Raw genomic sequence first — 15,322 nt, 5'->3', positions numbered from 1 at the left:
GATCGGGGGGGGGACAAACAGACCGGAGGGAGGACGAGGGACAAACATACCAGGGGGGGAGGGGGGACCAACAGACCGGGGGGGAGACAAACAGACCGGGGGGGGGGGGGTGGGGGAGACGAACAGACCGGGGGGGGGGGGGACAAACAGACAAACAGACCGGGGGGGGGGAGAGACAAACAGACCGGGGGGGGGAGACAAACAGACCGGAGGGGGGACAAACAGACCGGAGGGGGGGGCGAGGGGGAGACAAACAGACCGGGGGGGGGGGGGACAAACAGACCGGAGGGGGGACAAACAGACCGGAGGGGGGACAAACAGACCGGAGGGAGGAGGAGGGACAAACAGACCAGGGGGAAGGGGACCAACAGACCGGGGGGAGGAGGGGGAGGGGAAAACAGAACGGGGGGAGCAAAAAGACCGGGGGGAGGAGGGGACAAACAGACTGGGGGGACGGGGCAAACAGACCAGGGGGAGGAGGGGGACAAATAGACCGGGGGGAGGGGGGAAAAATACAGACCGGTGGGGAGGAGAGGGGACACAGACCGGGGGGAGGGGGTGGGACGCACAGACAAGGGGGAGGAGGGGGACAAAGACCGGGGGGTGACAAATAGACCGGGGGGAGGGGGGACAAAGTGACAGAGGGGGTGAGGGGGGACACAAACCAGGGGGGCAAACAGACCGGGGGAGGGGGGACAAACAGACTGGGGAGAGTGTGGGACAAACAGACTGGGGGGAGGGGGGACAAACAGACCAGGGGGGAACAAACAGACCGAGGGGGAGGGAGGGGGGACAAACAGACCGGGGGGGAACAAACAGACCGGGGTGAGGAGGGGGGACAAAGACTGGGGGGGAGGGGGACAAATAAACCGGGGGAGGGGCGACAAACACAGACTAGTGAAAAGAGGGGGGACACAGACCGGGGGAGGGGGGACACACAGACCGGGGGGAGGGGGGACACAGACCGGGGGGAGGGGGGACACACAGACCGGGGGGACACACAGACCGGGGGGAGGGGGGACACACAGACCGGGGGGAGGTGGGACACACAGACCGGGGGGGGGACAAACAGACCGGGGGGAGGAGGGGGGGACAAAGACTGGGGGGGGACACAAATAAACCGGGGGAGGGGGGACAAACACAGACTAGTGGGGAAGAGGGGGGACACAGACCGGGGGAGGGGGACACACAGACCGGGGAGAGGGGTGGTACACAAACCGGGGGGGGGGGGGAACCCTGATTATACTGGATGCGGAAGAAGGGTCCAAAGCACAAACGAGGAGGGGGAAATACAAATCCTAACATGAAGAACGGGAACAAACCTCATTTCAAAGGGGGATTCTATAGACCCCAAACTGGAAGGTGAGTACAGACATTACACCAGATGGAAGGAGGGGGAGCTGCGGACGCTCCTACACTCGGGGGGCTGCCGGTCAGTGACGGGGTCTGGGCTCCGGACGCTCTTACACTCGGGGGCTGTCGATCAGTAACGGGGTCTGGGCTCCGGAGGCTCTTACACTCGGGGGGGCTGTCGCTCAGTGACGGGGTCTGGGCTCCGGACGCTCTTACACTCGGGGAGCTGTCGCTCAGTGACGGGGTCTGGGCTCCGGACGCTCTTACATTCGAGGGCTGCCGGTCAGTGGCGGGGTCTGGGCTCCGGATGCTCTTACACTCGGGGGGCTGCCGGTCAGTGACGGTTTCTGGGCTCCGGACGCTCTTACACTCGGGGGGCTGTCGATCAGTAACGGGGTCTGGGCTCCGGAGGCTCTTACACTCGGGGGGGCTGTCGATCAGTAACGGGGTCTGGGCTCCGGAGGCTCTTACACTCGGGGGGCTGCCGGTCAGTGACGGGGTCTGGGCTCCGGACGCTCTTACACTCGGGGGGCTGTCGATCAGTAACGGGGTCTGGGCTCCGGAGGCTCTTACACTCGGGGGGGCTGTCGATCAGTAACGGGGTCTGGGCTCCGGACGCTCTTACACTCGGGGGGCTGCCGGTCAGTGACGGGGTCTGGGCTCCGGACGCTCTTACACTCGGGGGGCTGTCGATCAGTAACGGGGTCTGGGCTCCGGAGGCTCTTACACTCGGGGGGCTGTCGCTCAGTGACGGGGTCTGGGCTCCGGACGCTCTTACACTCGGGGGGGCTGTCGCTCAGTGACGGGGTCTGGGCTCCGGACGCTCTTACACTCGGGGGGCTGTCGCTCAGTGACGGGGTCTGGGCTCCGGACGCTCTTACACTCGGGGGGCTGTCGGTCAGTGACGGGGTCTGGGCTCTGGACGCTCTTACACTCGGGGGGCTGCCGGTCAGTGATGGGGTCTGGGCTCCGGACGCTCTTACACTCGGGGGCTGCCGGTCAGTGACGGGGTCTGGGCTCCGAACGCTCTTACATTCGAGGGCTGCCGGTCAGTGGCGGGGTCTGGGCTCCGAACGCTCTTACATTCGAGGGCTGCCGGTCAGTGGCGGGGTCTGGGCTCCGGATGCTCTTACACTCGGGGGGCTGCCGGTCAGTGACGGTTTCTGGGCTCCGGACGCTCTTACACTCGGGGGGCTGCCGGTCAGTGACGGGGTCTGGGCTCCGGACGCTCTTACACTCGGGGGCTGCCGGTCAGTGACGGGGTCTGCGCTCCGGAAGCTCTTACATTCGGGGGCTGCCGGTCAGTGACGGGGTCTGGGCTCCGGACGCTCTTACACTCGGGGGGCTGCCGGTCAGTGACGGGGTCTGGGCTCCGGACGATCTTACACTCGGGCGGCTGCCGGTCAGTGACGGGGTCTGGGCTCCGGACGCTCTTACACTCGGGGGCTGCCGGTCAGTGACGGGGTCTGGGCTCCGGACGCTCTTACACTCGGGGGCTGCCGGTCAGTGACGGGGTCTGGGCTCCGGACGCTCTTACTTTCGGGGGCTGCCGGTCAGTGACAGGGTCTGGGCTCCGGACGCTCTTACATTCGGGGGCTGCCGGTCAGTGACGGGGTCTGGGCTCCGCACGCTCTTACACTCGGGGGCTGCCGATCAGTGACGGGGTCTGGGCTCCGGACGCTCTTACACTCGGGGGGCTGCCGGTCAGTGACGGGGTCTGGGCTCCGCACGCTCTTACACTCGGGCGGCTGCCGGTCAGTGACGGGGTCTGGGCTCCGGACGCTCTTACACTCGGGGGCTGCCGGTCAGTGACGGGGTCTGGGCTCCGGACGCTCTTACACTCGGGGGGCTGCCGGTCAGTGACGGGGTCTGGGCTCCGGACGATCTTACACTCGGGCGGCTGCCGGTCAGTGACGGGGTCTGGGCTCCGGACGCTCTTACACTCGGGGGCTGCCGGTCAGTGATGGGGTCTGGGCTCCGGACGCTCTTACTTTCGGGGGCTGCCGGTCAGTGACAGGGTCTGGGCTCCGGACGCTCTTACATTCGGGGGCTGCCGGTCAGTGACGGGGTCTGGGCTCCGCACGCTCTTACACTCGGGGGCTGCCGATCAGTGACGGGGTCTGGGCTCCGGACGCTCTTACACTCGGGGGGCTGCCAGTCAGTGACGGGGTCTGGGCTCCGGACGCTCTTACACTCGGGGGGCTGCCGGTCAGTGACGGGGTCTGCGCTCCGGACGCTCTTACACTCGGGGGGCTGCCGGTCAGTGACGGGGTCTGGGCTCCGGACGCTCTTACACTTGGGGGGCTGCCGGTCAGTGACGGGGTCTGGGCTCCGCACGCTCTTACACTCGGGGGCTGCCGATCAGTGACGGGGTCTGGGCTCCGGACGCTCTTACACTCGGGGGGCTGCCGGTCAGTGACGGGGTCTGGGCTCCGGACGCTCTTACACTCGGGGGGCTGTCGGTCAGTGACGGGGTCTGGGCTCCGCACGCTCTTACACTCGGGGGCTGCCGATCAGTGACGGGGTCTGGGCTCCGGACGCTCTTACACTCGGGGGGCTGCCGGTCAGTGACGGGGGTCTGGGCTCCGGACGCTCTTACACTCGGGGGCTGCCGGTCAGTGACGGGGTCTGCGCTCCGGACGCTCTTACATTCGGGGGGCTGCCGGTCAGTGACGGGGTCTGGGCTCCGAACGCTCTTACATTCGAGGGCTGCCGGTCAGTGGCGGGGTCTGGGCTCCGGACGCTCTTACATTCGGGGGGCTGCCGGTCAGTGACGGGGTCTGGGCTCCGGACGCTCTTACACTCGGGGGGCTGCCGGTCAGTGACGGTTTCTGGGCTCCGGACGCTCTTACACTCGGGGGGCTGTCGGTCAGTGACGGGGTCTGGGCTCCGGACGCTCTTACACTCGGGGGGCTGCCGGTCAGTGACGGTTTCTGGGCTCCGGACGCTCTTACACTCGGGGGGCTGCCGGTCAGTGACGGGGTCTGGGCTCCGGACGCTCTTACACTCGGGGGCTGCCGGTCAGTGACGGGGTCTGCGCTCCGGAAGCTCTTACATTCGGGGGCTGCCGGTCAGTGACGGGGTCTGGGCTCCGGACGCTCTTACACTCGGGGGGCTGCCGGTCAGTGACGGGGTCTGGGCTCCGAACGCTCTTACATTCGAGGGCTGCCGGTCAGTGGCGGGGTCTGGGCTCCGAACGCTCTTACATTCGAGGGCTGCCGGTCAGTGGCGGGGTCTGGGCTCCGGATGCTCTTACACTCGGGGGGCTGCCGGTCAGTGACGGTTTCTGGGCTCCGGACGCTCTTACACTCGGGGGGCTGCCGGTCAGTGACGGGGTCTGGGCTCCGGACGCTCTTACACTCGGGGGCTGCCGGTCAGTGACGGGGTCTGCGCTCCGGAAGCTCTTACATTCGGGGGCTGCCGGTCAGTGACGGGGTCTGGGCTCCGGACGCTCTTACACTCGGGGGGCTGCCGGTCAGTGACGGGGTCTGGGCTCCGGACGATCTTACACTCGGGCGGCTGCCGGTCAGTGACGGGGTCTGGGCTCCGGACGCTCTTACACTCGGGGGCTGCCGGTCAGTGACGGGGTCTGGGCTCCGGACGCTCTTACACTCGGGGGCTGCCGGTCAGTGACGGGGTCTGGGCTCCGGACGCTCTTACTTTCGGGGGCTGCCGGTCAGTGACAGGGTCTGGGCTCCGGACGCTCTTACATTCGGGGGCTGCCGGTCAGTGACGGGGTCTGGGCTCCGCACGCTCTTACACTCGGGGGCTGCCGATCAGTGACGGGGTCTGGGCTCCGGACGCTCTTACACTCGGGGGGCTGCCGGTCAGTGACGGGGTCTGGGCTCCGCATGCTCTTACACTCGGGCGGCTGCCGGTCAGTGACGGGGTCTGGGCTCCGGACGCTCTTACACTCGGGGGCTGCCGGTCAGTGACGGGGTCTGGGCTCCGGACGCTCTTACACTCGGGGGGCTGCCGGTCAGTGACGGGGTCTGGGCTCCGGACGATCTTACACTCGGGCGGCTGCCGGTCAGTGACGGGGTCTGGGCTCCGGACGCTCTTACACTCGGGGGCTGCCGGTCAGTGACGGGGTCTGGGCTCCGGACGCTCTTACTTTCGGGGGCTGCCGGTCAGTGACAGGGTCTGGGCTCCGGACGCTCTTACATTCGGGGGCTGCCGGTCAGTGACGGGGTCTGGGCTCCGCACGCTCTTACACTCGGGGGCTGCCGATCAGTGACGGGGTCTGGGCTCCGGACGCTCTTACACTCGGGGGGCTGCCAGTCAGTGACGGGGTCTGGGCTCCGGACGCTCTTACACTCGGGGGGCTGCCGGTCAGTGACGGGGTCTGCGCTCCGGACGCTCTTAGGCTATGTTCACACTTTGCGGATTTTGCTGCGGATCCGCAGCGGATTTGACCGCTGCGGATCCGCAGCAGTTTCCCATGAGTTTACATTACAATGTAAACCTATGGGAAACAAAAAACGCTGTGCACATGCTGCAGAAAAATCCGCGCGGAAACGCTGCGGATTACATTCCGCAGCATGTCACTTCTTTTCTGCGGATTTTCACCTGCTCCAATAGAAAACTGCAGATGAAAATCCGCAGAAGAAAACGCAGTAAAAACCGCGATAAATCCGCAGTAAAAACCGCAGCGGGTTTTCACTGCGGATTTTGGAATTCTGCTGCGGAAAAATCCGCAGTGGAATCTGCAAAGTGTGAACATAGCCTTACATTCGGGGGCTGCCGGTCAGTGACGGGGTCTGGGCTCCGCACGCTCTTACACTCGGGGGCTGCCGATCAGTGACGGGGTCTGGGCTCCGGACGCTCTTACACTCGGGGGGCTGCCGGTCAGTGACGGGGTCTGGGCTCCGGACGCTCTTACACTCGGGGGGCTGCCGGTCAGTGACGGGGTCTGGGCTCCGCACGCTCTTACACTCGGGGGCTGCCGATCAGTGACGGGGTCTGGGCTCCGGACGCTCTTACACTCGGGGGGCTGCCGGTCAGTGACGGGGTCTGGGCTCCGGACGCTCTTACACTCGGGGGGCTGTCGGTCAGTGACGGGGTCTGGGCTCCGCACGCTCTTACACTCGGGGGCTGCCGATCAGTGACGGGGTCTGGGCTCCGGACGCTCTTACACTCGGGGGGCTGCCGGTCAGTGACGGGGGTCTGGGCTCCGGACGCTCTTACACTCGGGGGCTGCCGGTCAGTGACGGGGTCTGCGCTCCGGACGCTCTTACATTCGGGGGGCTGCCGGTCAGTGACGGGGTCTGGGCTCCGAACGCTCTTACATTCGAGGGCTGCCGTTCAGTGGCGGGGTCTGGGCTCCGAACGCTCTTACATTCGAGGGCTGCCGGTCAGTGGCGGGGTCTGGGCTCCGGACGCTCTTACATTCGGGGGGCTGCCGGTCAGTGACGGGGTCTGGGCTCCGGACGCTCTTACACTCGGGGGGCTGCCGGTCAGTGACGGTTTCTGGGCTCCGGACGCTCTTACACTCGGGGGGCTGTCGGTCAGTGACGGGGTCTGGGCTCCGGACGCTCTTACACTCGGGGGGCTGCCGGTCAGTGACGGTTTCTGGGCTCCGGACGCTCTTACACTCGGGGGGCTGCCGGTCAGTGACGGGGTCTGGGCTCTGGACGCTCTTACACTCAGGGGGCTGCCGGTCAGTGACGAGGTCTGGGCTCTGGACGCTCTTACATATGGGGGCTGCTGGTCAGTGACGGGGTCTGGTCTCCGCACGCTCTTACACTCGGGGGCTGCCGATCAGTGACGGGGTCTGGGCTCCGGACGCTCTTACACTCGGGGGCTGCCGGTCAGTGACGGGGTCTGGGCTCCGGACGCTCTTACACTCGGGGGGCTGCCGGTCAGTGACGGGGTCTGGGCTCCGGACGCTCTTACACTCGGGGGCTGCCGGTCAGTGACGGGGTCTGGGCTCCGGACGCTCTTACATTCGGGGGGCTGCCGGTCAGTGACGGGGTCTGGGCTCTGGACGCTCTTACACTCGGGGGCTGCCGGTCAGTGACGGGGTCTGGGCTCCGGACGCTCTTACATTCGGGGGGCTGCCGGTCAGTGACGGGGTCTGGGCTCCTGACGCTCTTACATTCGGGGGGCTGCCGGTCAGTGACGGGGTCTGGGCTCCGGACGCTCTTACACTCGGGGGGCTGCCGGTCAGTGACGGGGTCTGGGCTCCGGACGCTCTTACATTCGGGGGGCTGCCGGTCAGTGACGGGGTCTGGGCTCCGGACGCTCTTACACTCGGGGGCTGCCGGTCAGTGACGGGGTCTGGGCTCCGGACGCTCTTACACTCGGGGGCTGCCGGTCAGTGACGGGGTCTGGGCTCCGGACGCTCTTACACTCGGGGGGCTGCCGGTCAGTGACGGGGTCTGGGCTCCGGACGCTCTTACACTCGGGGGGCTGCCGGTCAGTGACGGGGTCTGGGCTCCGGACGCTCTTACACTCGGGGGGCTGCCGGTCAGTGACGGGGTCTGGGCTCCGGACGCTCTTACACTCGGGGGGCTGTCGGTCAGTGACGGGGTCTGGGCTCCGGACGCTCTTACACTCGGGGGCTGCCGGTCAGTGATGGGGTCTGGGCTCCGGACGCTCTTACACTCGGGGGGCTGCCGGTCAGTGACGGGGTCTGGGCTCCGGACGCTCTTACATTCGGGGGGCTGCCGGTCAGTGACGGGGTCTGGGCTCCGGACGCTCTTACACTCGGGGGCTGCCGGTCAGTGACGGGGTCTGGGCTCCGGACGCTCTTACTTTCGGGGGCTGCCGGTCAGTGACAGGGTCTGGGCTCCGGACGCTCTTACATTCGGGGGCTGCCGGTCAGTGACGGGGTCTGGGCTCCGGACGCTCTTACACTCGGGGGCTGCCGGTCAGTGACGGGGTCTGGGCTCCGGACGCTCTTACTTTCGGGGGCTGCCGGTCAGTGACAGGGTCTGGGCTCCGGACGATCTTACACTCGGGCGGCTGCCGGTCAGTGACGGGGTCTGGGCTCCGGACGCTCTTACACTCGGGGGCTGCCGGTCAGTGACGGGGTCTGGGCTCCGGACGCTCTTACTTTCGGGGGCTGCCGGTCAGTGACAGGGTCTGGGCTCCGGACGCTCTTACATTCGGGGGCTGCCGGTCAGTGACGGGGTCTGGGCTCCGCACGCTCTTACACTCGGGGGCTGCCGATCAGTGACGGGGTCTGGGCTCCGGACGCTCTTACACTCGGGGGGCTGCCAGTCAGTGACGGGGTCTGGGCTCCGGACGCTCTTACACTCGGGGGGCTGCCGGTCAGTGACGGGGTCTGCGCTCCGGACGCTCTTAGGCTATGTTCACACTTTGCGGATTTTGCTGCGGATCCGCAGCGGATTTGACCGCTGCGGATCCGCAGCAGTTTCCCATGAGTTTACATTACAATGTAAACCTATGGGAAACAAAAAACGCTGTGCACATGCTGCAGAAAAATCCGCGCGGAAACGCTGCGGATTACATTCCGCAGCATGTCACTTCTTTTCTGCGGATTTTCACCTGCTCCAATAGAAAACTGCAGATGAAAATCCGCAGAAGAAAACGCAGTAAAAACCGCGATAAATCCGCAGTAAAAACCGCAGCGGGTTTTCACTGCGGATTTTGGAATTCTGCTGCGGAAAAATCCGCAGTGGAATCTGCAAAGTGTGAACATAGCCTTACATTCGGGGGCTGCCGGTCAGTGACGGGGTCTGGGCTCCGCACGCTCTTACACTCGGGGGCTGCCGATCAGTGACGGGGTCTGGGCTCCGGACGCTCTTACACTCGGGGGGCTGCCGGTCAGTGACGGGGTCTGGGCTCCGGACGCTCTTACACTCGGGGGGCTGCCGGTCAGTGACGGGGTCTGGGCTCCGCACGCTCTTACACTCGGGGGCTGCCGATCAGTGACGGGGTCTGGGCTCCGGACGCTCTTACACTCGGGGGGCTGCCGGTCAGTGACGGGGTCTGGGCTCCGGACGCTCTTACACTCGGGGGGCTGTCGGTCAGTGACGGGGTCTGGGCTCCGCACGCTCTTACACTCGGGGGCTGCCGATCAGTGACGGGGTCTGGGCTCCGGACGCTCTTACACTCGGGGGGCTGCCGGTCAGTGACGGGGGTCTGGGCTCCGGACGCTCTTACACTCGGGGGCTGCCGGTCAGTGACGGGGTCTGCGCTCCGGACGCTCTTACATTCGGGGGGCTGCCGTTCAGTGGCGGGGTCTGGGCTCCGAACGCTCTTACATTCGAGGGCTGCCGGTCAGTGGCGGGGTCTGGGCTCCGGACGCTCTTACATTCGGGGGGCTGCCGGTCAGTGACGGGGTCTGGGCTCCGGACGCTCTTACACTCGGGGGGCTGCCGGTCAGTGACGGTTTCTGGGCTCCGGACGCTCTTACACTCGGGGGGCTGTCGGTCAGTGACGGGGTCTGGGCTCCGGACGCTCTTACACTCGGGGGGCTGCCGGTCAGTGACGGTTTCTGGGCTCCGGACGCTCTTACACTCGGGGGGCTGCCGGTCAGTGACGGGGTCTGGGCTCTGGACGCTCTTACACTCAGGGGGCTGCCGGTCAGTGACGAGGTCTGGGCTCTGGACGCTCTTACATTCGGGGGCTGTCGGTCAGTGACGGGGTCTGGTCTCCGCACGCTCTTACACTCGGGGGGCTGCTGGTCAGTGACGGGGTCTGGTCTCCGCACGCTCTTACACTCGGGGGCTGCCGGTCAGTGACGGGGTCTGGTCTCCGCACGCTCTTACACTCGGGGGCTGCCGATCAGTGACGGGGTCTGGGCTCCGGATGCTCTTACACTCGGGGGCTGCCGGTCAGTGACGGGGTCTGGGCTCCGGACGCTCTTACACTCGGGGGGCTGCCGGTCAGTGACGGGGTCTGGGCTCCGGACGCTCTTACACTCGGGGGCTGCCGGTCAGTGACGGGGTCTGGGCTCCGGACGCTCTTACATTCGGGGGGCTGCCGGTCAGTGACGGGGTCTGGGCTCTGGACGCTCTTACACTCGGGGGCTGCCGGTCAGTGACGGGGTCTGGGCTCCGGACGCTCTTACATTCGGGGGGCTGCCGGTCAGTGACGGGGTCTGGGCTCCTGACGCTCTTACATTCGGGGGGCTGCCGGTCAGTGACGGGGTCTGGGCTCCGGACGCTCTTACACTCGGGGGGCTGCCGGTCAGTGACGGGGTCTGGGCTCCGGACGCTCTTACATTCGGGGGGCTGCCGGTCAGTGACGGGGTCTGGGCTCCGGACGCTCTTACACTCGGGGGCTGCCGGTCAGTGACGGGGTCTGGGCTCCGGACGCTCTTACACTCGGGGGCTGCCGGTCAGTGACGGGGTCTGGGCTCCGGACGCTCTTACACTCGGGGGGCTGCCGGTCAGTGACGGGGTCTGGGCTCCGGACGCTCTTACACTCGGGGGGCTGCCGGTCAGTGACGGGGTCTGGGCTCCGGACGCTCTTACACTCGGGGGGCTGCCGGTCAGTGACGGGGTCTGGGCTCTGGACGCTCTTACAATCGGGGGGCTGTCGGTCAGTGACGGGGTCTGGGCTCCGGACGCTCTTACACTCGGGGGCTGCCGGTCAGTGATGGGGTCTGGGCTCCGGACGCTCTTACACTCGGGGGGCTGCCGGTCAGTGACGGGGTCTGGGCTCCGGACGCTCTTACATTCGGGGGGCTGCCGGTCAGTGACGGGGTCTGGGCTCCGGACGCTCTTACACTCGGGGGCTGCCGGTCAGTGACGGGGTCTGGGCTCCGGACGCTCTTACACTCGGGGGCTGCCGGTCAGTGACGGGGTCTGGGCTCCGGACGCTCTTACACTCGGGGGCTGCCGGTCAGTGACGGGGTCTGGGCTCCGGACGCTCTTACACTCGGGGGCTGCCGGTTAGTGACGGGGTCTGGGCTCCGGACGCTCTTACACTCGGGGGGCTGTCGGTCAGTGACGGGGTCTGGGCTCCGGACGCTCTTACACTCGGGGGGCTGCCGGTCAGTGACGGGGTCTGGGCTCCGGACGCTCTTACACTCGGGTGGCTGCCGGTCAGTGACGGGGTCTGGGCTCCGGACGCTCTTACACTCGGGGGCTGCCGGTCAGTGACGGGGTCTGGGCTCCGGACGCTCTTACACTCGGGGGCTGCCGGTCAGTGACGGGGTCTGGGCTCCGGACGCTCTTACACTCGGGGGCTGCCGGTTAGTGACGGGGTCTGGGCTCCGGACGCTCTTACACTCGGGGGGCTGCCGGTCAGTGACAGGGTCTGGGCTCCGGACGCTCTTACACTCGGGGGGCTGTCGGTCAGTGACGGGGTCTGGGCTCCGGACGCTCTTAGATTCGGGGGCTGCCGGTCAGTGACGGGGTCTGGGCTCCGGACGCTCTTACACTCGGGGGGCTGCCGGTCAGTGACGGGGTCTGGGCTCCGGACGCTCTTACACTCGGGGGGCTGCCGGTCAGTGACGGGGTCTGGGCTCCGGACGCTCTTACACTCGGGGGCTGCCGGTCAGTGACGGGGTCTGGGCTCCGGACGCTCTTACACTCGGGGGGCTGTCGGTCAGTGACGGGGTCTGGGCTCCGGACGCTCTTACACTCGGGGGGCTGCCGGTCAGTGACGGGGTCTGGGCTCCGGACGCTCTTACACTCGGGGGGCTGCCGGTCAGTGACGGGGTCTGGGCTCCGGACGCTCTTACACTCGGGGGGCTGTCGGTCAGTGACGGGGTCTGGGCTCCGGACGCTCTTAGATTCGGGGGCTGCCGGTCAGTGACGGGGTCTGGGCTCCGGACGCTCTTAGATTCGGGGGCTGCCGGTCAGTGACGGGGTCTGGGCTCCGGACGCTCTTACACTCGGGGGGCTGCCGGTCAGTGACGGGGTCTGGGCTCCGGACGCTCTTACACTCGGGGGGCTGTCGGTCAGTGACGGGGTCTGGGCTCCGGACGCTCTTAGATTCGGGGGCTGCCGGTCAGTGACGGGGTCTGGGCTCCGGACGCTCTTAGATTCGGGGGCTGCCGGTCAGTGACGGGGTCTGGGCTCCGGACGCTCTTACACTCGGGGGCTGCCGGTCAGTGACGGGGTCTGGGCTCCAGTACTGGGGTCCTTACCTGCATGTCCGGGGGTCTCCTGCTCGGGGGATGATTCAGGCTCCCAAATCCAACACAACAGGACGCAGCGCACAGATACATCCAGTGCTGGCGACACCCGCGGGTCACCGGGCGCCGGGCAGCATAGTCCGGTCCTAGATCAGGACTGTAAATCCCCGGTCCGTGTGTAGTCCGGGATCCCGGTACACGGTGACGGCCCCTGGATTCGCGCCTGTCCGCGGTGTCTCCGCTCCCGCTGTGTCCAGTCCTCGCTCCCCGGTGTCCCGGTGTCCGGTGCTCTTCCCGGTTCTCTCTCCCCGGTGTGTCCCGTTCTGTCCTCGGTTTTCTCTGCGTGGTGTCTCCGATTTTTTCCCCGGTGTCTCGTTCTCTCCCCCCGGTGACTCCGGTTCTCTCTCCCCGGTTCTCTCCCCCCGGTGACTCCGGTTCTCTCTCCCCGGTTCTCTTCCCCCGGTTCTCTCTCCCCGGTTCTCTTCCCCCGGTGTCTCCGGTTCTCTCCCCCCCCGGTGTGACCGGTTCTCTCCCCGATGTCTCCGGTTCTCTCCACCCGGTGTGTCTGGTTCTCTCACCCCGGTGTCTCCGGTTCTCTCTCCCCGGTTCTCTCCCCCCGGTGTCTCCGGTTCTCTCCCCGGTGACTCCGGTTCTCTCTCCCCGGTTCTATCCCCCCGGTGTGTCCGGTTCTCTCCCCCCGGTGTGTCCGGTTCTCTCCCCGGTGTGTCCAGTTCTCTCCCCGGTGTCCGTCTCCGTCCCGCACTCCACAGATGAGAACTTGTTTCAGTAGGAGCCGTAACTCTAAAACCACGCCCCTCTGTATATCCCCGCCCATAATTTGGCGACCACGCTCACAAAGCAGTGAAACCCCGCCCACGTGCCGTGTTCCCGCCCCTCAGAGGCGCCGCTCGGAGCGCAGGTGACAGTGACAGGAAGGTGATGAGCGACGAGGACAGTGATGACGTCACTGAGGCATAATGTATGACGTCACTCGTACGCTCCCCTCCGTGTGCTGCCGGGAAGACACGGACGTGTGAGTTAGAGCTGAGGCGCTCCCGTTATAATCTCCTGCCAATACAAGTCTATGGGTCCGTGAGACTCGTGCAGCACACGGAGGCGTCAGTGCATAATCACTGACAGGAGAAGCGGCGGCATCTATGTCTGTACACACGCATGGAAAACGGACCCTGGCGACACTGGAGTCCTGTTATTATGGGGGCACCTGCCTGGCACTGTTGCAGGGGCCCTGTGTGCCAGGTTTGGCCCCTCTTGCCTCCTCTCTCCTGCGGTGGATGCTGTTGCAGGGGCCCTGTGTGCCAGGTTTGGCCCCTCTTGCCTCCTCTCTCCTGCGGTGGATGCTGTTGCAGGGGTCCTGTGTGCCAGGTTTGGCCCCTCTTGCCCCCTCTCTCCTGCGGTGGACGCTGTTGCGGGGGTCCTGTGTGCCAGGTTTGGCCCCTCTTGCCCCCTCTCTCCTGCGGTGGACGCTGTTGCGGGGGTCCTGTGTGCCAGGTTTGGCCCCTCTTGCCCCCTCTCTCCTGCGGTGGACGCTGTTGCAGGGGTCCTGTGTGCCAGGTTTGGCCCCTCTTGCCTCCTCTCTCCTGCGGTGGACGCTGTTGCAGGGGTCCTGTGTGCCAGGTTTGGCCCCTCTTGCCTCCTCTCTCCTGCGGTGGACGCTGTTGCAGGGGTCCTGTGTGTCAGGTTTCGCCCCTCTTGCCCCCTCTCTCCTGCGGTGGACGCTGTTGCAGGGGTCCTGTGTGCCAGGTTTCGCCCCTCTTGCCCCCTCTCTCCTGCGGTGGACGCTGTTGCAGGGGTCCTGTGTGCCAGGTTTGGCCCCTCTTGCCTCCTCTCTCCTGCGGTGGACGCTGTTGCAGGGGTCCTGTGTGTCAGGTTTCGCCCCTCTTGCCCCCTCTCTCCTGCGGTGGACGCTGTTGCAGGGGTCCTGTGTGCCAGGTTTCGCCCCTCTTGCCCCCTCTCTCCTGCGGTGGACGCTGTTGCAGGGGTCCTGTGTGCCAGGTTTCGCCCCTCTTGCCCCCTCTCTCCTGCGGTGGACGCTGTTGCAGGGGTCCTGTGTGCCAGGTTTCGCCCCTCTTGCCCCCTCTCTCCTGCGGTGGACGCTGTTGCAGGGGTCCAGTGTGCCAGGTTTGGCCCCTCTTGCCTCCTCTCTCCTGCGGTGGACGCTGTTGCAGGGGTCCTATGTGCCAGGTTTCGCCCCTCTTGCCTCCTCTCTCCTGCGGTGGGCGCTGTTGCGGGGGTCCTGTGTGCCAGGTTTCGCCCCTCTTGCCTCCTCTCTCCTGCGGTGGACGCTGTTGCGGGGGTCCTGTGTGCCAGGTTTTGCCCCTCTTGCCTCCTCTCTCCTGCGGTGGACGCTGTTGCAGGGGTCCTATGTGCCAGGTTTTGCCCCTCTTGCTCCCTCTCTCCTGCGGTGGGCGCTGTTGCAGGGGTCCTGTGTGGCAGGTTTCGCCCCTCTTGCCCCCTCTCTCCTGCGGTGGACGCTGTTGCAGGGGTCCTGTGTGCCAGGTTTTGCCCCTCTTGCTCCCTCTCTCCTGCGGTGGGCGCTGTTGCAGGGGTCCTGTGTGCCAGGTTTGGCCCCTCTTGCCCCCTCTCTCCTGCAGTGGACGCTGTTGCAGGGGCCCTGTGTGCCAGGTTTTGCCCCTCTTGCTCCCTCTCTCCTGCGGTGGGCGCTGTTGCAGGGGTCTTGTGTGCCAGGTTTCGCCCCTCTTGCCCCCTCTCCCCTGCGGTGGATGCTGTTGCAGGGGTCCTGTGTGGCAGGTTTCGCCCCTCTTGCCCCCTCTCTCCTGCGGTGGACGCTGTTGCAGGGGTCCTGTGTGCCAGGTTTGGCCCCCTCTTGCCCCCTCTCTCCTGCGGTGGATGCTGTTGCAGGGGTCCTGTGTGGCAGGTTTCGCCCCTCTTGCC

At 66.4% G+C, this 15,322-nt stretch overlaps 1 protein-coding gene across 1 annotated transcript in view; it reads right to left on the bottom strand.

Annotated features, from left to right (window-relative positions):
• Nucleotides 1–13,217, bottom strand: part of WNT5B (Wnt family member 5B) — a 149,621-nt gene extending 136,404 nt beyond the window's left edge. Inside the window, exon 1 of the mRNA XM_069762951.1 lies at nt 12,422–13,217. Coding sequence (XP_069619052.1) covers nt 12,422–12,502 — 81 coding nt within the window. The 5' untranslated portion in view covers nt 12,503–13,217. The remainder of the gene's footprint in view (nt 1–12,421) is intronic.
• Nucleotides 13,218–15,322: the final 2,105 nt, after the last annotated feature.

The sequence above is a fragment of the Ranitomeya imitator genome, chromosome 4 (genome assembly GCF_032444005.1).
Source record: "Ranitomeya imitator isolate aRanImi1 chromosome 4, aRanImi1.pri, whole genome shotgun sequence".
NCBI lineage: Eukaryota > Metazoa > Chordata > Amphibia > Anura > Dendrobatidae > Ranitomeya > Ranitomeya imitator.
The sequence above is the reverse complement of the archived record's forward strand: the minus strand, read 5'-3'. Positions and strand labels throughout refer to the sequence as shown.